Here is a 23,335-nt window from a genome sequence, read left to right on the forward strand (position 1 = left end):
AAAAAAACTAGTTGCTTTTACGAATAAACTAAAAAGAAATGCATCTATAATAATATAGAATAGAAAAATTATTTAGATAATAAAAGACAACTCCACATGTATGTCAAATGTTACTTATTTTGCCAACTTACACCATGAAATGTTTTAAAAGCTACCTCAAAAAAATTTCTTTGCAGCAACTGGGATATCAACTATATCTTTTTTTCGCTCTCAGTGCTGTCGACAAATCGATAGACCATTAAATTTGACCCTATAATCATAGAAATCTATGCTTATTTAATAAAGATTACTTATGTATTTCTCCAGGTATTAATCCAGATGTTCTCGACGTTGTATTAATGCCGGCCGTGAAACAGGAGAAAGATCCTGGAACTTTAGGATCGGATGCAGGAACCTCGACCGCTAGGCCACTGTTTGCCGCCCCGCTGTATAGCGAAACTCTGGTGGACAAACTCATCAATATTGTCCAGCTCAGTTACCAACCACGTAAGAATTCATCAGTTCATTCTGTAAAACAAGTTTTTTTTATTTCTTAAAAAGAGGAAAACAAAATCTTATGTAACAAATAATTATAAGCAATAATTAGTCGCCTAAAATATCAAATCAAATTAAATATATCTCCCGAGTAAAAATAAATGCCGCCAAAGGGAATTGAACCTTCTGATGTCCGGCCAGGTGCTCTGAACCACTGAGCTATGTCGGCTTATTTCCAACCCGCCAAATAATTCAATATGTACTAGTACATAGTTTCTGCTTATTATATTTTTTCACCTGTAAACATTAGTAAACATATTGCTCATAATTATTTCTTATCCTTTATGCTATGCATAAAACCTTGTCTTATAAACATTATTTATCATTAAAATAAAATCCAATAAATTCTGAATTTATTTTTATTTTACATTTTGGCTGTTGGGTGAGAACTATTATTAAAAAATAAAAGTTCTTACCACGCCCCGATCTCTCAGTGGAATGTTCCATGTTTAATTTCAAATCTTCACAAAAATCTTCAAATAAAAATTCACCCTGCGTATATTTGTGCTCGCAAAACTTGAAAAGTAGTCGATAAATAGTTAACTACTTTCAATTTTTCGTTCATTACAATTATTTTTGGTCGTTAAGGGGGGGCTAGGGTTAATTCGTACGAAAAAAGGCATTTTTTTGTGAATTTTTTGTGAAAACACAGTTAAAATCTCTTTATTAAATCTAATAGTACAGTAAAGTATGACATTTTAAGAATGTTGAATAAAATTTTCACGGAGAAATATTAAAAAATACGGCAATGGCAGCAATTATTCGGACGTGTCTCAAAAAAAAGTAGAATGGCGGTGCCCCTCATAACTCGGTGCTGGGTCATCTGAAATGAAAAAATTAAAGTTCATTCGTTAGATAATATTTTTTCCCAGGTAACGCTGGGAGGGTTTTTCGAAATTTTAATTTTTCACTTTTTTGGAACACTTTGAAGGGAAAAACGCTATTTTTAGTGAAAAAAATCGGCTAATTTGTTATTGTAAATTAATAATTATTAACAAATTTGAAAAAAAACTCTCCAGCGTTACCTCGTAAATTATGTACAGAAATAGTTTTCAAAATTTCAAAAGGATCGGTGCAGTAGTTTTGAAGTTATGATGGGCACCGACTTTGAAAACGTGAGTTGTGGGAAAAACGCTTTAAAGTTTTGAACACTAAAAAATCTGGTATTAAACGTTTATAAGCAAATTTTATCGGCTTACCTCACACTGAATCATCAATGCCAGGTCCATAAAGGATGTTGCTATCATCCATGATGTCTAAAGCACCTTTTTGCTCCTGTCTACGACAAATCCTGCCTTCTTTAGTTTGTCTCTCAGCTTCCTGCTCTGCTCGGCTTATACGTATGGTCGGGTAGGGGTTAAAATCCGACAGGTATAAAAATACTCGTAACTTCGTCAATTTTGTTCCAATCAACTTGAAATTTGAACATAATATTCTTAACATATTGAGCAATTATTTAAAAAAATTTAAAAAAATGCAAAAAAAATAATTTTAAAACCCTAGCCCCCCCTAGTAGATTTTGCAGTTATGAAAACTATTGAGCATTATTTACTATTGAGCATTATTTGACGGCCGGCATAGTCCAGTGGTAACGCATTGGACTGCCATTCCGAAGGTCGCGGGTTCGAACCCGGCGTGCGCAAATAAATTTTATTTGATTAATTTGTGTTATTTCACAATTAATTAATTAAAATAATATATAGTATATTTGCGGCACGTTCCAGAGTGGAAGATACTACCAGTATCGCCCTGGTGTAAGACCACCATTCAGAATTGAAACGTTGCTCCAAATGGCTTTAGCCGTGTTTAGTGACTAGATCTGAATAGCCTGGTACTTCCCCACCTTCCTCTTTCCCTTCCCCACTTACCTTCAGCCTCACAACATCCCCCAATTGGGGATGCCATAGTCTCACTGGCTCCAGACGGGAGCAGTTGGGACTCTTGTGAGGTCTCACTATAAAAATAAAAAAATTTACACAACTGTTTTTCTTCACAATAATTAGTTAGTTCTATATTTTAAGTTAAAATACATCATAATTTTAAACTGCCAGCTACTTAAAAATGTAACCTCAGAAAAGCTATTGTAAATAAAAACTTTATATTTTAAAATAGTTAATCCAGGCAATTTTTTTGATTCGGCCATTCGATTCAATTAATATCAAAAAAATTATCAAATTTTTTTTAAATTTATAAATCATTTTAATTCATAAAAATCACCTACCCAAATTTATGTAGCCATCGCTTGAGTGGATAACATAAAATTTATCAGTGCTTAATTTTACCGCATTAATGTTTTTGCATTTGACATAACTAACATTTTATTTATGTTTATCCATTCTTTCAGCTTGTCGTGTAAGGCTCGTCAGCCTTGAATTAAGTCTCAAGCTGTTATCGCAAGCTGCCGGGGGCCTTAATTCTGCCCCCCAGGGCTCCATAACCTCTTCTGGTCTCCCGGGGCCTTCCGGGGGACTATGTAAAGGCTTCACTGCGGCTGAGAGGAGGGCCAGGGCTGTTGAAGCAGCAAGACAGCACTCCGCATCGCTAGTCAGAAATTATTATAAGAGTGAAGAAATATTTTTGGACATGTTTGAAGACGAGTGAGTACCTGTTTCCCAAACCATTGCCTGATTAACAATTTGATTCTGATAGCCAGTTTCAACCTTTCTATTATTTATTATTGTTATTATAAAACATTTATATTACTAGAATTTTAATAATAACAAAAAAGTAGTCACCCTGTGCTGCCACAAGGCGGGTTGTCTGCAAGTTCTACTATTTTTCTTTAATTTAATAAACATAATCATTAAAGTCTAGAAGCTTACAAATACTGTCTCAACGGTTGTGTACACTTCTCTTGAATCGGTAATATCTCAGTCATAAGAAATTAATCATATTTGCCAGCGAAAAAACTAATTGTATCGCTCTTGCAGGTTCTGCGAAATGCAGAAAAGTCCGCTCAACGTGGAGTGGCTTTGCATGGATGCGGCCATTCTGCTCCCCCCCACGGGGACTCCCATGACGGGAATCGCCTTCACTAAGCGCCTGCCCTGCGGAGAAGTAAACATGCTCTGTTGTAATGCATGCTGATTGTAATTAATCGTTGCACCAAATCTTATATGTAGATTCATTCCAAAAGTTGGTCTAATACAAATAATTTTTATCAGTTGGAATTAAAATATTTTACGGTGTAAGTGCATAACTATTGTGAAAATAAATTTCATACCTTGTCAGAAATACAACCGAATTTGACTGGGTCTGAGAAGGTTGGGCAACAAATAACTTTACGCTTTGGCATTTTCATTATTGCTTAATTTCAGCATTATTTAAATTACAAAATTGTTCTGTCCATCTTCTTACTTCAGACTTTATGGGGTAATTTTCTGCATTAAAAAAGACAAGTCTAGTTTATTTTATATGTAGCAATCTCCAACAAATCTAATCAGAACATATCCTATTACATAAATGGTCCTACCACTGAAAGCTCCATTGTAACCTATCTCTAAGTTCATTTGTTCGCTTTTGGGAACAGTTCATATGGTATCATAGAAATTGTTGTGTCTTCCTTAATGTCATGGTGAGATATATGATCTAAATGGTGTTATTAAGAGAAAACACCACGCTTTATATCCAAATCTAAAAGTTAACCACAGAAAAATTAAATTGTACTACATACTCTATGAAAGCAAAGGTTCCAACTATAATTTGAAATTTTTTATTTTTTCTAAATATAAATCGATAAAAAAGTTTGATGACAGTACTATTTATAATACATTTGAGCCGTTTTTGTAACTTTTCATGTTTGCATTCAAAATTTTAATATTTCAAAAATTATATATGATTTAAGATTTTCACGGCCAAAAGTATTTTGTTATTAGTTTTTGGGGTGTTATGCCGTGTTGCGCTAACTCCTTCTTACAAATAACAAAAATTATATGTTTATTTATACTACTAAAATTTTAAAGCGTGTTTCATCACTTTTCAAAAACAGTTTTTTAGTTTTCGGATGCATTCAGAAATATTCCATTTATTTGAATTTTATTTCAAAGCAGAAATACACACAAATCCTTTGACTTTCTGTCAGCATCAGCGTCTTACAATATTTATAAATATACGGTCAATATACCAGAGGCCATGGGGGTTAAGGTTAAACGCGACGCTCGTTATATTCTAGTTGTTCATAGATGGCATTAATTAATTTATTTTATTAAAATACGCTTTTTACAAGGTATTGCTTTACAATATTAAAATGAATTATTTGTTTGCGCCCGTACAAACACAATATAAATATGAATAAATAGTTTTGTTTAATTGAGTTTAAAAACTCAATACTTTCGAGAAAGTCATACAAATACAATACTAAACCGATGATTCATATTGCGTTTGTACGGGCGCAAACAAATAATTTGTCTTAACCACTCAGAACATTAGAACGTCAAAAGACGTAAATATGATAATAGCGGCCAAGACATTAGAACGTCTTTTCACGTAAACGCGCGAGATTTTACAAAAATCGATTTATTTCCATCACTAGTATACGGATTGCCATGATTTAAAAAACAGAGTATCGATAATGAATAACGCTACGCGTCTGTATTCAAGAATATCTATGGAACGTAGAGGTGCATTATCTAAGCCGATTGGATCTGTCATCTTGTTCGTTCATAATTTATTGCGTTTCTAAATAATTTATTAAAAATATTTTAGTTTGGACGGTTAATATTTTGAGGTGACTAATAGTTTTTAATTATATTTCTTCAATATATAAAGTGTTATTTCTTTATGATACTCAGAAAAAAGTACATTTTTCACGGCTTTGAAATAATGGTCAGCGATTTTTACATATTTTTGACGTTTTCATAAAATGTATATTTAGAAACGCAAATATTTACGTATAACAACACAATATGACAGTGGATTTCATAATCTTTCCAAAACATTTTTTAGAATGAGGCTACGTTTCCCAAAACGTGAGTTATGAAGCTTTTAGCAAAACTCGTAAATAACACAAAAATTTTCACGTTTTGACAGTTCTCAAAGGAACACACAGTAAATAAAAGTCTTTGTCTGAGAGGTTAAGGTTAAACATAACACAATTTATAATCTTCACTTTCATAGATGGTGCTAATTAAAATATTTTAGAAAAAAATGCTTTCGTGTTATTTATGGGAATGAGGAAAAGGTTACAGTGTAACTATCAGTGGTAAGTCAGTTATTTCAGAACATGTATTGCCATGTTAAAAGCTTGTCTAATATGTTGTCTTTTGTTTTCCATTCTTTTTAGCTGTATATGTTATTTGTATCTATAAATATATTGGTTCCACGACAAAACAGAACGTTGAAGAAAAGTGATGAAAGAGAACAAACTAATAACCAAACAAACCTGACCTAAACTACCTAACCTATATTTTTATCATGTTCTGTTCTGTTTTAACCGGTTACCCTGTATATTACATATTATGTAGTTTGATGGGTTAGTATGCACCTTTATTTATTTTTTCTTTACCGTTGCAATGCTAGGTGTGCCGGGAACAAAAACTCCTCCCGAAGATGAGACGAAAGGCAATAGTAACGCATCTTGCTCACCTTGAGTTATCAGCGGTATGCTATTCCAATAGATCTTTGTACATATTAATCTTACACTATCGTTGCCGTGTTTGGGAAAACTGTCATTCACTCAAGGCATGATTTTCACATTCATCGAAACAAACAAACCATAACTGTTTTGTTATATCTCAATTAAATAAAATGCTTCCCACTTTTAGTTGTAGCTTAATAATGGACCGATTGTATTAGAAATTCACTTCTATATTCTCCTAGCTTTTATTTTTCCCTAGAAATGTAACAATGCACCAAGTTTACCAAAACTTCTTTTAAATGTGAATTGACCTTAATGAACCCAATGTGAACTTAAGGCGATGCACTACGTAGTAATGCAAAATCATGTGTTTTTGGTTTGAAAATTTGATCGCCTAAAAATGTTTCAGATGGTTTAAATAAATACCGCGAGTATAATACGTCTTGGCCTTTGAAATAATCGAGTATTTTTTACATAAGTCTTTTTATAAGCCCAGAAAAAAATAATTTATAAGGCCTATGAAAACTGCTTTAAAGTTCAAAATTTCCTACTTACGAACCCATTTGCGGTTATGGTTTTATTGTATAATGTGGCAAATTAAGTTATTTATAAAATGATCGGAAAACATTTAAATATTTATGCCTGAACATCCACAAAATAAAATAAAAGGCACTTTTTTGCCATGTTTTTTTCTTGCCTAAATCAAAACAGCTGGATGGTGTTAAGCGGGAATTTAAGCCTTATCGCCATCTACATAAGGAGTGTTATCGATTGCGGCTCGATTCAAAATATTACACGACGTAGTGCATCGCCTTAATGCCAAAATATAGAGCTAAATGTACAATGGAAGATCCATTCACAGTGCAATGTTTAGTCACCAGCATGAGACTTTTTGCCGTCTTTTCCTTTACATTTAATATATCTTCCTTCAGCCCCTTCCTTATCCTCCCTCACGCGTCAGATCTACCAGCTCTTCAAAATCTCTTGCGAGGAGTCACATAAACATATTTTATGAATAGCACAACATGACAAGTTGAACAAAAAATATAAGTTTTTTTTTTTAAACCAACCTTGCACTTCCTTTTTGTTTTATCTTAGTTATATTTTCATTTCATAATCTTGAAAGTAATGAAGGTTTATTGCTGAAATTAACTGTTCATCACAAACCGTTGTAAAATCAGGCTTTGAAATCTGCAAAAAAAAAGAAAACATTTGAATTTATCAACGACATAATAATAAGATTTGTTGTCACTAAAATCTCGCAATATTAGAAAATAATGATCTATTTGCTTTTTAAACTTTACGTACCTAAAGGTAAAAATCTCGTATCACCCGAAGGGGGGTCACTAGAGTCCCCCATATTTGGCGGAGCAATTGTGTCTCTTAATATTCCTTTTGCCTTTCCAGTAACACTTAGATATTAGTTACTAGCTACCAATTTAACCAGACATCGTCCATCTTCGTCCAGCAATGAATAGTACAAAATCAAGCGTAACTCAAATACATATAATGTACCTTCCAGCAAAATGCATTTCTTACAACCGCACTCACTGCTTGTTTGCAGTGAAGAATGTTTTTTGAATTGTTAATGTGTCCAGTGGGGGGGGGGGGATGAAATTTCGTTGGAGTTATTTAAAATCTTAAAATTATTAATGGGATAATTTTTTTTAAATGCAGAATAATTTTCCTAGAAATACCTAAATTTTAGAGAGTGTGATGTAAAAAACAACTTACATATAAAACTCTTGTTTAAAGGAAGTGTATTATCCCCCTCCGGTGCGGAAAGGTTAAAAACATTATTTTGAGGAATCTACATTCAGAACTTAATTTCTCACTTAGCTCGAATATCTTTTTAACGCGGTACTTTTTCTTTCTAAAATTATACAAGTGCTTATTTCTCACTCAAATTATGCACATATATTTTAACCAATATTGTTATCTGAAGCTTTAAATCAAATATGAAAATTTTAACTAATCCATTTGTCAGTGTTTCAATATTATCCGAGTTTGGATCAATGGTAACCATTATTAGATGCAGGCCAGATATTTTATGATATCACATCACAAGATATCCTCTTGTGAGTTTAGCTGTAAATACATAATATTAATAAACATTAAAAGTTGACATGATTATATATTATTGTGTTTAGTAATTTTTTAATCTTTTTAATATTTTCAGGGCGAGAGGGCACGCTGGGCCATAAGGGCGTACTTCCTAATCAGAGGTCTCTCCCTCGCTCTCAACAACGAGAGTGACACCCAGCTTCCGCTCACAAATCCACTGTCATATGTACAAATAGGAAATGTATTGGATCTGAGTAAGTTACATTTGAGGCCCCTAGAAACAAAGACGGAAGTGTCCACCAAACGTCAAAAATGGGTTGAATATGCAGTTTTATAGAGAAAGGTTCATTCTATCTCGAGAATATATCTGTTTTTAATATAATTGTCACTAAACCATAGTATTTTGGCTTTAAAGTTTTGTTGTTGTAACAAATACGGCAGTGTCCACCTCCTTCCGAAACAAAAGCGGCAGTTTTTCAAATAGCCAATCAGGAGCCTTTATTCATAATGGCGGCCGTACTTGAATTCATACAAACTCGTGCGGAAGCGTCAGTGAATCGTGTAGTGAAAAGTTGTTATTTTTTGTGGAAATAACCATTTATTGTTAGTGGACGTCAAATATTCCAAGAATGGAAACTTTCCCCGATATATTGCCACCGGAATCAGTGAGAAAACGTGTCAAACAACCACATAAATGGAAGGCAAACATCGCCAAGAAAAAAAGGTAAACCGTCATCATGTTGTAGGCAAATGTCAAAATATGACATTTTTAGATTTATCTGAATTTGTTCACAATCTTTTTTCACAATTAATCAAGTAAGGGGAGATGTCTACTAAATAATAGTAACTAATCGTTTTAATATTATTCACAGATATTCTCCAACGTGTTTACCATCTGCTCCCGCTTGCAACCACAAAACTTCAAAAAGTTTTCAATGCAGTAGCATTAAAATGACAGATTTGATACGTTTTCACAAGATTTTTTACTCACGTAAGGACGAAAAATATGAAGATGCACTAATTTTCAACTTTCCATAATATCTGCAAGAGGAATTTAACTACAAATATGATAAATCCCAGTTTAATTGAGGCTAATCAAATTTCGGTTAATCCTTTAAAATTACGAAAATTACGAAAATGTTGCAAAACTGCTAAATATCCACTTTGGCGGTGACTGGAGAAATATTCCCGAATTGAATTTCTACTCGAAATTATGTCCAACTACTTCTCTTGTACCTCAAGAAGAAGAAGATGATTATGTTCACATAGAATGTAATGAGGAATCGGCAGAAATCGTGTCAGACTTATTAATGATTTAGTTAATTTTTGTATTATATTATAATTTAGTTAACTTTTCTTTAAATCTATTTTTACCTTTAATTAAATCTATTTTACCTTTTTTAAATCTATTTTCTGTTATCCAGAATTTATGAAAATTTCTAAGATAGAAGTGACCTATCAACTTTCAATAATATCTTCAAGAGGAACTCAACTGCAACTTTTTCAATAAAAAAAAATCTTCCTAAAAATATTGTTTTCTTACATTGACTGCAACATCTTTGAAATTGTCATTTACATCAAAAGCGGCAGTTTCCAACTGTTTGTGAAACAAAACAGCAAGTGTCCAAAATGGTCAAAATGATTGAAACAAAAACGGAAGTGTCCATCAAAAAAATTCATTTTTTAAAGAAACTGGGGCCTTTAGATACATAGATGATTTAAAATAGTATTCTTAAACCGGTTTACTATCATATTATTAAAATTTCCTTGCATATTGATGAATAACGGACTGATTAAACGTTTTTTTTAGATTGCCAACAATTTAACAAAGTGGACACTTCCGTCTTTGTTTCTAGGGGCCTCATTTATTTATTTATTTATTGATTTACCAGTATTCTGTACAATGTTAAGGGCCGTAAACTGTAGGGGCCGGCAAGAAACTTCAAGAAACAAAAATATTTTCTTGTTATAGCCAACACGTAGACAATAAATACCATACTTGATAAAGCAACGTTTTTATTTTTGTCTTTTAACTAACTTCCGAAGGCAAAATTAATATACATACAAGGTCGACACTGCAATTGCAGGGCTCCGAGCTCTAGGGGTTAAAACATAACAATCACTAGACACGCATACAATATGTTAACATTTTGTTAATTCATTTTTTGCACTGCACCGGGAATTAATGCATAAATCATCACTCTGTAAATGAATTTATTTAATATCAACGGTATAAATATACCATAATTCATGTCACAGAATAACAATTAACTGTGGCATTTGATCATAAAATGACGATAGAAAGTATAAAATTAATACTAGAAGGAGATATAAGTGCATATAAAATATTATCAACAAGTATAAGTAGACTTAGTTACATTAGTAATGATTTAAAAGATATGATAGTAAAGCCTTCTTGTACCTAGCTTCTATTAATGCATTTTTTATTCAATTTATAACATGAGAATATTGTTGAAATCTCCGTCAGTCAAACCAACAGTCGTCGAATGGATCTACATAGTTTGATACTCAGTGGATAATTAACGATTTGCTCCCTTTTGCACACAAGTTATGCTTAGTGACAAGGTAAACTTATTTCTCTTTATAAAATAAGATTTAAAACAAATCTGGCAATTTCCAATGTTTTTGGCTTTAAACTCAAATGAATTGGTGTACATAAATATATAACAATATTTCTTTTTTTTTCCAGATAATTCCGATCTCATTGCCTGCACCATTGTCCTGAAAGATGGACAAAAGTCGCGAAGGTTCATGGTCATAGATCCAATACAGATCATTCTCGTCGAGCCAGAGCAGAAGAGACTGGGATGGGGTGTGGCTAAACTGGTTGGAAATCTTCAAGACCTGGAGGTTAGGAACCATTTTTGTTGAACTCAAATACCATTTTATCTGTCAATCTTCTACCAGCTGTCAATTTATATTTCAAGTTCAGGGCCCCAAACTCCCCTCTTCCCACCCCCGGACACGAAAATGAGGGGCCCCTAAACTCAGTGTACCCAGGGGCTCCCTCACGGCTTAAGACGGCCCTGATGGCTTCCATGCCTCACTGCTATACGTCAGTAGTTACATATCTGAATACATTTCAGGTGAGTGGTGACAAGGACGACTCTCGTTGCCTGCACCTGCGCATCCACCGTCCCCCCAGCGGAGAGGGCAAGTCGAGCCGCACCGCTCGTAGCGCTCCGCCCCTGCTGCAGGCCAAGTTCGTCTTCGATGACCACATCCGCTGTATGGCAGCTAAACAAAGACTCAGCAAGGTAAGATATTTAAAAAAAATTATGTTAGCTTGAACTTGAATAGATATGATTTCATAAACAGAGTGCTTATGAAATTCTAGCCAAGATAGTTGTCAACCTCTTTCAGTAGATACTATGTAAAGATCTTTCTTGTTTCAAATTTTGTTGTTCACTTCTCCCATTTTGGTTAAAACCGTTATGTTTTTTTATTTTTTTTTTATAGTGAATACCTCACAAGAGTCTCAACTGCTCCCGTCTGGAGCCAGTGAGACTATGGCATCCGCAATTGGGGGATGTTGTGAGGCTGAAGGTAAGTGGGAAGGGAAAGAGGAAGGTGGGGAAGTACCTGGCTATTCAGATCTAGTCACTAAATACGGCTAAAGCCATTTGGAGCAACGTTTCAATTCTGAATGATGGTCTTACACCAGGGCGATACTGGAAGTATCTTCCACTCTGGAACGTGCCGCAAATATACTTTATATTATTTTAATTAATTAATTGTGAAATAACACAAATTAATCAAATAAAATTTATTTGCGCACGCCGGGTTCGAACCCGCGACCTTCGGAATGGCAGTCCAATGCGTTACCACTGGACTACGCCGGCCGTCTTATTAGCATTTTAAAATTATAAATACATTTTCCGAAAAATATCTTTCTCTACACTGTTTAGATTTGTACGCCTTGCAGAGATAAATGAGGTCCAGAGACGATCAATGTCAATTGTCAATGTGCTTACATCATTGACAATGTGCATTGAAGTGTGATTGACGGAACTTCAATTTACCCGTCCATACTTCTGCCCCAGTTGATTTGTGAACCTCTACGGAAACATAACCTAAAGTGTGCAAATACAGTGATAATCTTTGGATTTTTCTTCCATAATTTTGAACAATCGCTATTACATGCAATTACAAGTAAAACAAATCTCGTTCCGCAATGAAACTGAATTCCAAATGGCTCTACAGAGAGAGCAATTGAACGAACAATTGTCAATCGCGCAGCGTAAACGATCAAACTGCTACATCATTGGCGCTTGTTTATGGGGTCTATACGCTCAATCAGTAATTGTCAAAACACAAATGACGTAAATTGATATAACTATTGACAGTAGATATTGATCATCTCGGGTATACTTAAAATTTGACAGAAAACAAATACATATGTATTTATGTACATGTAATGTCAAATTTTGTAAAGTTTCTGTATATTAATCCTTTGAGATGGGATTTGTTCTCCTGCGCAAACACTCTCTGTTGGCTCCAGTCTCTAGCTATTCCCCTCCAGTTGTCAAGCTTTCCCAATGTGCTCCAATTCTCGGTCAGCCTTCCATTCCATATGCTCTTCTTTTGTGCACGGAAGTAATCATACTCTATCATAGATACATCTCCGTTTGGTTTGCTTCAATACACACTTACATCCAAGAATATTAATTAAACATAAATATTCCATCTATGTAGGGTCGGCAAAGGGCCCGCCAAAAAAAAATGCAGCAGATAGCTCGTCTGCTCGAACTGTCCCATCCTCCTTTGGGCGCAGGGCTCAATACGGGCTCCACCTCCTCTCGGGGCGGCCAACAGCAGAGATCCTCGGAGCACCGCCCACTCTTCTCCTCGTCAGCGGCCCGAGTTCCAGGGTTCGCAGCCGCCCTGAAGAAAGACACTACGCCAGGTGCCATCACCACAAGGGGAAAGAGAATTGAAAGGTAATATCTTTTTTATCTTATCTTTATTGTGTGGTTTTATTAGTGTTGTCCAACTTTGATTTGTGGTAGAAAGGAACGAGGAAAATACTCACCCACCATTTAGATTATACATTAGATCAATGTGGTTTCATTAGTGTTGTCCAGCATTCACTAACATACTTTTAAATCAATGTGGTTTGATTAGTGTTGTCCAGCTTTTACTAACATACTTTTAAATCAATGTGGTTTGATTAGTGTTGTCCAGCATTTACTAACATACTTTGAGATTAATGTGGTTTTATGTTTATCAACCATTTAATTACATATTGTTCAACTTACGTGGTTTTATAAGTGTTGTTCAGCTTGGATGTGTGGCAGAGAGAGGTGGAAATACTCACCCAGCATTTAGTAAAACAATTTTTTACATTTTTTGTTTTTAATGAGTTTTATTAATTCACAATGTACATTTGTTACGTATAAATTTTTATAAAATTAGCGACCGGTTTCGACACGTCCGTGTCATTAACTAGCTATTTTAAAACAAGTTTTAAAATAGCTAGTTAAGTCCGTGTCATTAACTAGCTATTTTAAAACAAGTTTTAAAATAGCTAGTTAATGACACGGACGTGTCGAAACCGGTCGCTAATTTTATAAAAATTTATACGTAACAAATGTACATTGTGAATTAATAAAACTCATTAAAAACAAAAAATGTCTAGAAATTGTTACATAGTGAATGCCAAAGAAATACAAAAAAAAAAAAAAAAAACAATTTTTTAGTTTATGTGGTTTGATAAGTGTTGTCCAGCTTTGTTATGTGGTAGAGAGAGAGAGAGAGAGAGAGTTGGAAAATACTCATTATAGGAACATATTTTTAGATTAATATGGTTTCATAAGTGATTTCCAGCTTAGTGACGTATTTTTCAGCTTATGTGGTTTTATTTAAGTGCTTAAGTTGTTCAACTTAGATGTGCGGCAGGCAGAGAGAGGTGGAAAATGGGGGTTTATGTGGTTTTATAAGTGTTTTCCAGCTTTGCCATGTGGTAGAGAGAGAGGTGGAAAATACTCGTCTAGCATTTAGTACTACATTTTTTTTTAAATTTAATTGGTTTTATAAGTGTTGTCCAGTTTCAAAATATGGTAGAGAGAGCCGGAAAATTCCTGTCCATAATTTATGCTTGTACGTAGTTACAATCTTTTAAGATCCAGTGTTAATACTAAATACATAATATGTGTGGCTCAGTCCCTTTAATGAAGCTCACCAGGGTTATCATTAGGTGTTTGATAATGTTTGCTGATTCCACAGTAAGGCCCCCTGGCCTTTTTCTGGTAGCCTTTTTCCGTTCAAGGCGGGTCATTGGCACCATAGATGAAAAGATGTTTTGTATTGATGTTTTCCATTCCCAAAGCTGCATGTATATATCTCCTGATGTAACAGATGCCCTCTTTATAGTCCTATGTACTAGATTTCTCAATGTGTATCAATACCATAGATGAATTTCCTACATCCATTGATGCTTTCATCTGCCTACTACTGCATGTATCTCCTGAGAAGGCGTGTCCTGTTTATAGTCCTACAAGCTCACTCAGTGAATTTCTGTCCACAGTGAGTAGTTTCTTTGCTCGCTTAGGATTTCAACTGTCTTTAGATTGTTACTTACTAAGAAATAAGTTTGTGTTGTCTTTCGGTGGTAAAGATTATAGGTAATTTCGTACAGCCATGTGTCTTGTGAGGTGGCGGTGTCCTGTTACGTGCACGTTACATGAGCACCACTAAAACTTTAAAATTAACACTTGTATATTCTTTTCTTACAGCATTTTTAAATTCTTTTCTAACAGGCAGGATTCTAGCGGAGGCAATTCGGGCAGTGTGACTCCTCCAGTTCCAGGGTATGAACGTGAATCCGCTGGTTCTTACTTTAGCAACACGGTGCAGAAAGCGTAAGTTAAAAGACATCCCTTTTTATAACCTACAAATAATTTTTATTTGAACGATACATTGTTTTATCAATGTCTCTTTCAAAAACTTTCGAGATATTATTTAAGATTTTCACAGCCAGTATTATGTATATTGTTTGACTTTTGGGTGTTGAACCGTGTTGTTCATCCTCTTCGTTCCCCTAATTACCCTTTGCCCTGATGATGGAAACTGCAATGATATCCGAAACATTGTCTCAAGGAAGAAAATGCATAATATTACTCAATACGCCAAAACTTAACATTTTTACAATGTCTATTAAATTGCAAGGTACCAAAATTTGATTGTTATGAAGTCATTTCATGCAATTTATTTGAATACGTAACCATAAGTTTTATTTTCCAAAATTCAGCAGCGAAGTAAAGGAGCACCATAGATCCAGTATTTCCGGTGCCGCCGGATACCGGAGACAGAGTCCAGCCTCAGGAGTGCTCCGAGAACATCAGCCAGGAACATACCGGGACAGAACACGAAGCAGGGATAGGTGAGCAGTCCAGTCCTGATAATAACATTAAATATACTCTAAAGTAGCTAACTAAAGCGGAATTTACATTACAAAACTAGTTTCATCATGCATGCATTAGTTTTGCACCCCACATGATTTTTTGGCAACACTAGTGTCATGCAACTAATTTCATTGTGTAAATTCGTGATGAAACTAGTATAGCAAAAACGCTTCTGCTAAACGGCTTATTTTATTATATATTGCAAATAAAAAGCTTTAATGCTGATGGTGCCATGGTTGCTATGATTCTGAAGATTTTACAATACTAAATATTATGCAATTTCCCAACTCTTTTGTTAATTCATTTTGACTTGTCGCAGAAAGACGTTTTTATAGTCTTCAGTTTGCAGTAGTGGTCTTGTAATAATTATTTTTGAGTTTGAGTCAACTAAAGCTGTATTGTTCCCAATTTTTTAAGCCGTAGCCTTAGTCTAAAAGTTTACACATTATTTTCCAGCCGAGGCAACAGATCCAGAGATGGTTCACCTAGGATGCCTCGCCCTAGGTCTGAAGAGATTCCCCTGGAACCAATGTCCACTCCGGAGAAGTCCAGGACTGTAATCACCCACTCCGTTCCATTGGTAGCCATTGCAAACCTACTCTTATTAACTACTAGGCATCATCATTTTAACATATTTGCCTCACTTGGAAAAACTCATTTCCCATGGACCTCTCTACTTTTACTCTGACACCGTTTGTCAAAAACTGTTTGTTGACATTACAATAGGCCCATCTTTCACTCACGTCGCAAACAACTTGTCGCGCACAGTCCGTACACGCTACTTTTTGAATTCTCTAAACGTCATAACAAGAATGCTTTCATAACTTCACTCAAAATTTTAATATTCTGTCATTCTTTGTTGACTGTTTTGTTCATTAACCTAAAACACAAGCATTGTTACAAAATGTCTGACGCAAATGACGCCATGTTGAAAGTATCGACGACATGAGTCGGAACAACCTCGCCAACAACAACAATAACTGTCTGATCGCGGGAGGCTGGCATCGCTAACACATGTACAAAATATTGGCAACGTATGCCTGTGTACGATCCTCCTCCCAGATGTACGGTGGTAGTCACCAAGATACTTGAATCGTTGAGTATCGGATACTTACGTATCCTTGTGAAAGAAGGGCCTAAGTGTACCTAACAATTCCGAACTAATAGCACTCTTATAATTATAATATTAATTCGCTCTTCCTAAAATCTATGTACCTAGTATGTTTAAGTCAATAGATCAATTTTAATAATTCTCTGACGTTGAACGTTGACAAACGTTGCTTGAAATGGCGTTATTTGAAAGATGCTCATTTATTTATTAAACGTTTCATGTTCAAATCTTACTCAAGGGTACCATCTAGTCTAGAGTGCACAGAGTGCATGAGTCTATCGCTATCCTTTTCATTTTCAAGAACAAATAGCATGCGCACTCTCTTTGTTTCAATGGACGGACAGCTGCTATGCTTTGTCCTCTTCTATCGCATGGGATGGTTGGTTGGGACCTCTCAGTCGCACACGAGAATTCGCTGCAAGTTTTCAAAATTCGACAACCGGAATTCGGGACTGATTTTTAGCAGGCAACCTTATACCATCGTGTTCATAATGAAATAATCTTTAATTTCATATAATTTTTATTCAATAATCAGACCGGTGCAAAATGCTTTTTCGATTTACCTGTTTATACATGGCAACCTGAGAGTTGTGACCGGAAAAGAGTAGGCAACCTAACGTTTGCATATTCTATGGGTTTCATACTTTCGATTGGTATAGAATTTGTATAATAATCAAACCGGTGAAATGTTTAAAAAAAAATTTTTTTTTAATTATTAATTAATCATACCCTGGACTAAAATTTGCTAGGCAACCGATATGCAATATATTTATTGACATATTAAATTAAATATAAAATACGTTTCATCAAATAAACATCTCGGTGACGGTCGTTCTATAAGGGATCTTAGACTATAATACATGTTTCAAGGAGTTTCGTTCTCGAAATGCAATCACCAACATCCAGTATCTAATGAACATACAATGACGTTTCAGGTGCAAGAGAGACCCCACTCTCCGAAGACCAAAGTGATGATGCATGAGGAACCTGATCTACTGAAGGCTTGCACTTCCGCAGCTTCAGATGCCGTCTGCGATATGAAGAAGCCACCGCTCACTCCACAGCAGTCCGAAGAGACCTCTTTCATATCACAAGAAACTGTAGACCAAGCCAAAAACAAACAACGAAAACGGGGCTCCATTGAAACCATATGACATTAAAGGAACTTAGGTTATTTTTCCCATTACTCTGGTAAAAAGAAATTTATCTTTTACTAGCTGATACCCATGATATTTATCCTCACCAATTCACAAATTTAAATCAATGCGAATCGTTTGGTTTTCAATATTACAGCGAGTCATATTTTTAAGAATACAATACAATTAATTTTATAGTACAGGAGATATTGCTAAATACTGCCATAACAAAATCACATACATCAATAATTTATTATTACACTGTCTTTTCGGTATTGAAAAATGCGAACTCGAGCTAGTCAATTTTAAAAAAAGTTTTGCTAACTTGAGTTCAATATTCAGAGTTCATAAATGCGTTGACAGATTCGTTTACAATCAACTGTTGCTTCCGTTATATAAGTATGTATCTACCCTATTGTTTCTTTCCTTGCCCAATTTTCTGGTTTACGATAGTTCGCAATTATTGTTTTATCTGGGGGTGTAATGGAAACCAGTCTCTGTCCAGTGAAAATGTGTGGTCAACTCAATAAAAATTTGGGCTTTATATTACGCTGTTAAAATTGTTTGTGTTGTACATGTTTATTGATAAGCTATTCATATGTGGAATCGTAGATATATAATCTCACGGCCTGCGTAGCATGGTAGTGGATTTGACTAAGGCTCATCGTACACAGAGATGCATACGCAATTGAGATGCAACAACAAGTCGCCTGCTTATATTCTCCTCTTTAATGCCGGTTTCCGTATACGGCACTGCCCGAATTAAACTGAACTTGTTAATATGATGTTAAATCTAGAGATGAAGACCATGTTCTTCTTTATCTTTATTATAAGCCTAAAAAAACTTTCTAGGAGAAGATTCTGGGTTCACCCATAAATCGAAAGAAACGCCGCCAAGAAAGTACATTAGAATGATGACAAAAGGATGTCAAAAGATTCTTATTTAAAATTGGTGCAATTGTTAAGTCCTAGGCGAACTATTGTCAATTGTTAACTCTTACAACTAACTTCTTATGTATTCTCTTAAGTAGAAATGTGTAGTTATATAAACACTGATTATTTTCTACCTCCAGAACAAATCGCTCATTTAATAAAACCACATGTGTGATGTAAATCACGACTTTGAGTTAAAAATGCTAAAATATTTGTGAATTCACCCAAATTTGTTGTGTAAAAGACCACATGTTGTCTGCTATTTATGTTTCTTTTCAATTATTACAAATTTAATATATTTTTCAGAAAAAAAATCTGTTTATTGCAGTTATTTGATTTTGACAAATATTTGAAAATTCGTCAATTAATCTTCAGACACTATTTTATCAAAACATGATAAATGCAGATACGTTTCAATTTAAATTTAAAATCGTGTTTGGACACCATTTCTGACAGAGGAATAGTAGATGAGCGTTGTGTTGCACCCTACCGACCTACGAGCGACTGCGTATACTACACATGTTTATAAGTATCTCGGTGTACTATAGGCCTCAGAGTCAGGAGATCAGGTCTTGATGTTGTCATGTTGATTGTTAAGTTTTATGGACTTTATAAAATGGGTCTACACCTGTTGTAAAGTACATTTATAAATGAATTATTACATAAATAGTTAATGATAAATGAATATGATGTTTTTAGTTTGCATGAAAAATTCATAAATTTATTTGTACCTTGTCTCAAGCTTTCTACGTTTTTATGCCACTTTTCAGTGTGGATAGATTTGATATGACATAGTTGCTGGAGTAAAATAATCCTTCTGTAAGATGAATATTGGTTTTTTTTCTTTTACCATTTTGCTGCCTATAAAAACTGAACCTGACTACGCGATTTTGCTACAACAGCGCAAAAAATTTGTAAATAGTAAATGTAAGCTTCAAATGAGGGCCGTTGGGTTAATTTTTTTTGTAAATAATCTGTCCAATATCATATCCATGAATGTAAATGTTAATCCATAAATGCTATAATATTATGGCACTTATTATTGTTCCTTGTATCCTCGCACATTTAACTAATGATGTGTTGTACATAACACTGAATTTATCAAGTTGTTATTTAAATAATACGAGGGGGTACCCAAAAGAAACCAAACTGATGCTGCGGGGGGCTTAGTTTTTGTAATACCGGGTTCTGCCGATAGAACCGTGTACAACTACCTTTTCTCAGTCAGTATGCTAGGCGCGCTGTGCTGGAGAAGTTGTCCTTTCGGCTGGTGTGAATTTTTTGTTTGCTCTTCGTTTTTGCGATGGCTGATTTTCATGATAGTGCGCGGCCGTGAAGTTTTTAAAACTGACGCAGAAACTCTTGAAATGTTAAAAACGGCGTACAAGGATGATGCTACACGGAAAACTCAAATTTGAGAACCACAAATAATTATGGTTCTCAAATGAGGAATAAACTCTGAATGGATGACTCATCTCACATTGAAAAAACAAATTTGTCTTGATGTTTGATTTCGAGGTGAGGTGAGTTTGGAGTCTCCCTTTTTATTGATTGATTTTGTGTCATCCGTTGGATTGTCGCTTTGTTTCAGGGTCTTCCAGGGCACCATGATTTGTCTCCTTGACTTTGAATATAAAGTTTGGGTCATTTGGAACTCTGTTCATTATCTGAATGAATTCAACATCTGCAAAAAGGACTATGTACTTCTCCAGCGCAGTGCTTGGCATACTGACTGGGGAAAGGTAGCTGTACATACACGGTTCTACCGGCAGAACCCGCTACTACAAAAACTAAGCCCCCCGCAACATCAGCTCGGTTTCTTTTGGGTACCCCCTCATAGAAGCACACTTGATGAACAAAATAATACGAAAATTACTGTCTACATCTAATTTCGAAAATTTCTGTATAAAGCGAGGGCAACGCCTGGGACTTCATTTAGTAAGAAATACTTTTTCTATCATTTCCATTATGTTTCCGTGTGGTTTATTTATTCTGTCATCGTTTTAATTTATCTCGTATATCCTTAACTATGTAACAGAAATATGTTTTCTGTTACAGCAAAAACTATGCTGACATGATATTTGCATTGTGAGCTATGGAGTTTTTAAATATAGGTCGAGTAATAAAACTAGTATATTATTATTATAAATGTGCCCATGAACTGTCCTGGTGACAAAAACTTATACTTGTTTCTTAAATAATGTTAAATATTATACTGTCAAAATCTATATATGTACCTATTATGGCTTCTAAAAAATCTTACAAAATCAACATTATTCGCTTGATTTTATGAACATTTTTAAATAAAAATAGTAATCTTTCACTCGTTAGTATGTATATTATCACGTTCAGAATTTGAAAACCATTTCCAAATTGTTTTGGAAATGGTTTTCAAATTTTATATATTATATCTAAACAAACACATCAGATAATAATCATAGACGCACATTTTCCTAATCACATCCTTCCAATATAAATAATAAGACATCATATTCAATTTGTATGCAAATATGTCCTAAATGACAACATTATCATTAATTTTAGATATAAACATCTTGTTGAATATTACAATATAGTGAGTACAATGTGGGCCAAATAAACCTCGCCACTTTTATTATGACTCGGTGTGATATTATCCTATTATGATTTAATAAATACCAAAAAATCTATCTATTAAAGAAGAAAGAATATTATGCAAATTTATCTATTAAAAAAAAAAGTCTATGGCGAGCAGGCAGGCAGCCGCGAGGAGGACACCGGGCGTGCGGTATGGATTATGCAAATCTACAGTTTTATTCCGAGACTGATGAAAATTTGCAAACATTGGGTTTATGGTATCCCTAGATGGGGTATGTCAGAAGAGGAAGGTTGGGAAGCACTTGGTTGTCACCAAACACGGCTAAAGCCACCTCAAGCGACGTTTCTATTCTGATTGGTGGTCTTTCACCAGGGGGATACTGAGAATACCTTCCCCTCTGGATCCAATTCATGTTGAGTGCTTTTGAATTTTATGCAAATGATAAACAACCATTATTGTATTATAAATACATAGACATCCAAATTGATTGGAGCAGGGAGGTGGCGTGACCTTCTACCTTTCTGTGATTTGTTAAATAGCGAATCTGACAGTGTACATGCAACTCGCATTGTAATATCTTTATGTAGTCCTCGAAAACAAAATCTGTTTACAAATTACTAGTCCTTTTTAAAATGGCAGGCAAATTACTGGCTGCGTAAAACACTTAACTACATATCCCAAATTGGGTAAACAAAATTTGGGGGTTTCCTAAATCGAATATTTTGTTAAACTTGTTAGTGTTATAATTTACTAACCTTATTCGTTTTTGCATCACTACGCAGCCCGATTTGTAGGCAGTTTGTTTAAAAACGAACATTCGGACCCTGCGCAGAAAAGTTCCACAATGGACTGTACTGCAATCGTTGCCTTGCTTTACTTTTCTATGAAGGGTATAGTTATTTCAATGTCCGCTCTTCGGCAGTCAACATACGACTGATGTCTTAGTTTATTCAAAGCATTCTCAACATTTCTGGTGCCAAAAATATGGTCACATGGTTTGCCTCCAACTCGTCGAAATGATACCCAAATTTTATGTTAGTGCAAGTCTATCAATTTGGATAGATCTATGGGTTAATGGTTGTTCATAAGTTATGTAAAATTTAAAACATGTTTATTAGTAAGGGGGTTAAGTATTTAAAAAAACCTTTTATAAATTTCCTTTTGTTTTTATCAAATCTTAATTAGGTAATTTCTGTTTAGCTTTACATCTGGATTTTGAAATATATTAATGCTTTATTTTTTATTTTTGCCTTTTTACAATATGCTTTAAGGCGATGCCATACGTAGTAATGCAAAATCATGTGTTTTTGGTTTGAAAATTTGGTCGCCTAGTTCAAAATCTCCTACTTACAAACCCATTTTCGGTTATGATTTTATTGTATAATGTGGAAAATTAAGTTATTTATAAAATGATCGGAAAAAAATCAAATATTTATGCTTGAACATCCACAAAATAAAATAAAAGGCACTTTTTGGCCATGTTTTTTTCTTGCATAAATCAAAACAGGCGGATGGTGTTAAGCGGGAATTTAAACCTTATCGCCATCTACGTAAGGGTTGTTATTGAAAGCGGCTCAATTTAAAATATTACACGACGTAGTGCATCGCCTTAATTTATTTTCAAGGAACTTGGAGAAGAGGTTTTAAAACTGGTGAAGGCTTATTTGGTTCGGCGTATTTGAATTGTGACAAAATTGTGTAAATTATTATGTAATAGCGTAAGTAAACTGTGATTGGACATGAATGAATTTACAGTTTTGTGATGGACTCTGTTAGCTTTTTGTAACATTATATTTTACGACTGTTGTTTTGAAATGTGATAAGGAAGATATATCTTTAAATAAAGTAAATAATTTATTTGTTATCATTTGTTTTATTTGTTTTGATAATGATTTCATTACAAAATCCCCAATAAATAACTCTGGTTTTTCTCATGTAATTGTATTATTTCTTGTCAGGGCAGGCACAATCAGAGCAGTT

General features: G+C 34.5%; 1 protein-coding gene across 1 annotated transcript in view; it reads left to right on the forward strand.

Annotated features, from left to right (window-relative positions):
• The window catches only part of ema (C-type lectin domain containing ema), a 37,405-nt gene extending 14,228 nt beyond the window's left edge, over positions 1-23,177 (forward strand). Inside the window, exons 7-18 of the mRNA XM_089638128.1 lie at positions 307-486; positions 2,879-3,131; positions 3,465-3,591; positions 6,052-6,132; positions 8,289-8,427; positions 10,884-11,044; positions 11,281-11,451; positions 12,890-13,134; positions 14,953-15,054; positions 15,444-15,575; positions 16,054-16,177; positions 17,644-23,177. Coding sequence (XP_089494254.1) covers positions 307-486; positions 2,879-3,131; positions 3,465-3,591; positions 6,052-6,132; positions 8,289-8,427; positions 10,884-11,044; positions 11,281-11,451; positions 12,890-13,134; positions 14,953-15,054; positions 15,444-15,575; positions 16,054-16,177; positions 17,644-17,862 — 1,934 coding nt within the window. The 3' untranslated portion in view covers positions 17,863-23,177. The remainder of the gene's footprint in view (positions 1-306; positions 487-2,878; positions 3,132-3,464; positions 3,592-6,051; positions 6,133-8,288; positions 8,428-10,883; positions 11,045-11,280; positions 11,452-12,889; positions 13,135-14,952; positions 15,055-15,443; positions 15,576-16,053; positions 16,178-17,643) is intronic.
• Positions 23,178-23,335: the final 158 nt, after the last annotated feature.

The sequence above is a fragment of the Hesperophylax consimilis genome, chromosome 12, assembly GCF_061612785.1.
Source record: "Hesperophylax consimilis isolate HC1 chromosome 12, BYU_Hcon_1.0, whole genome shotgun sequence".
In the NCBI taxonomy this organism is placed as follows: Eukaryota; Metazoa; Arthropoda; class Insecta; order Trichoptera; family Limnephilidae; genus Hesperophylax; species Hesperophylax consimilis.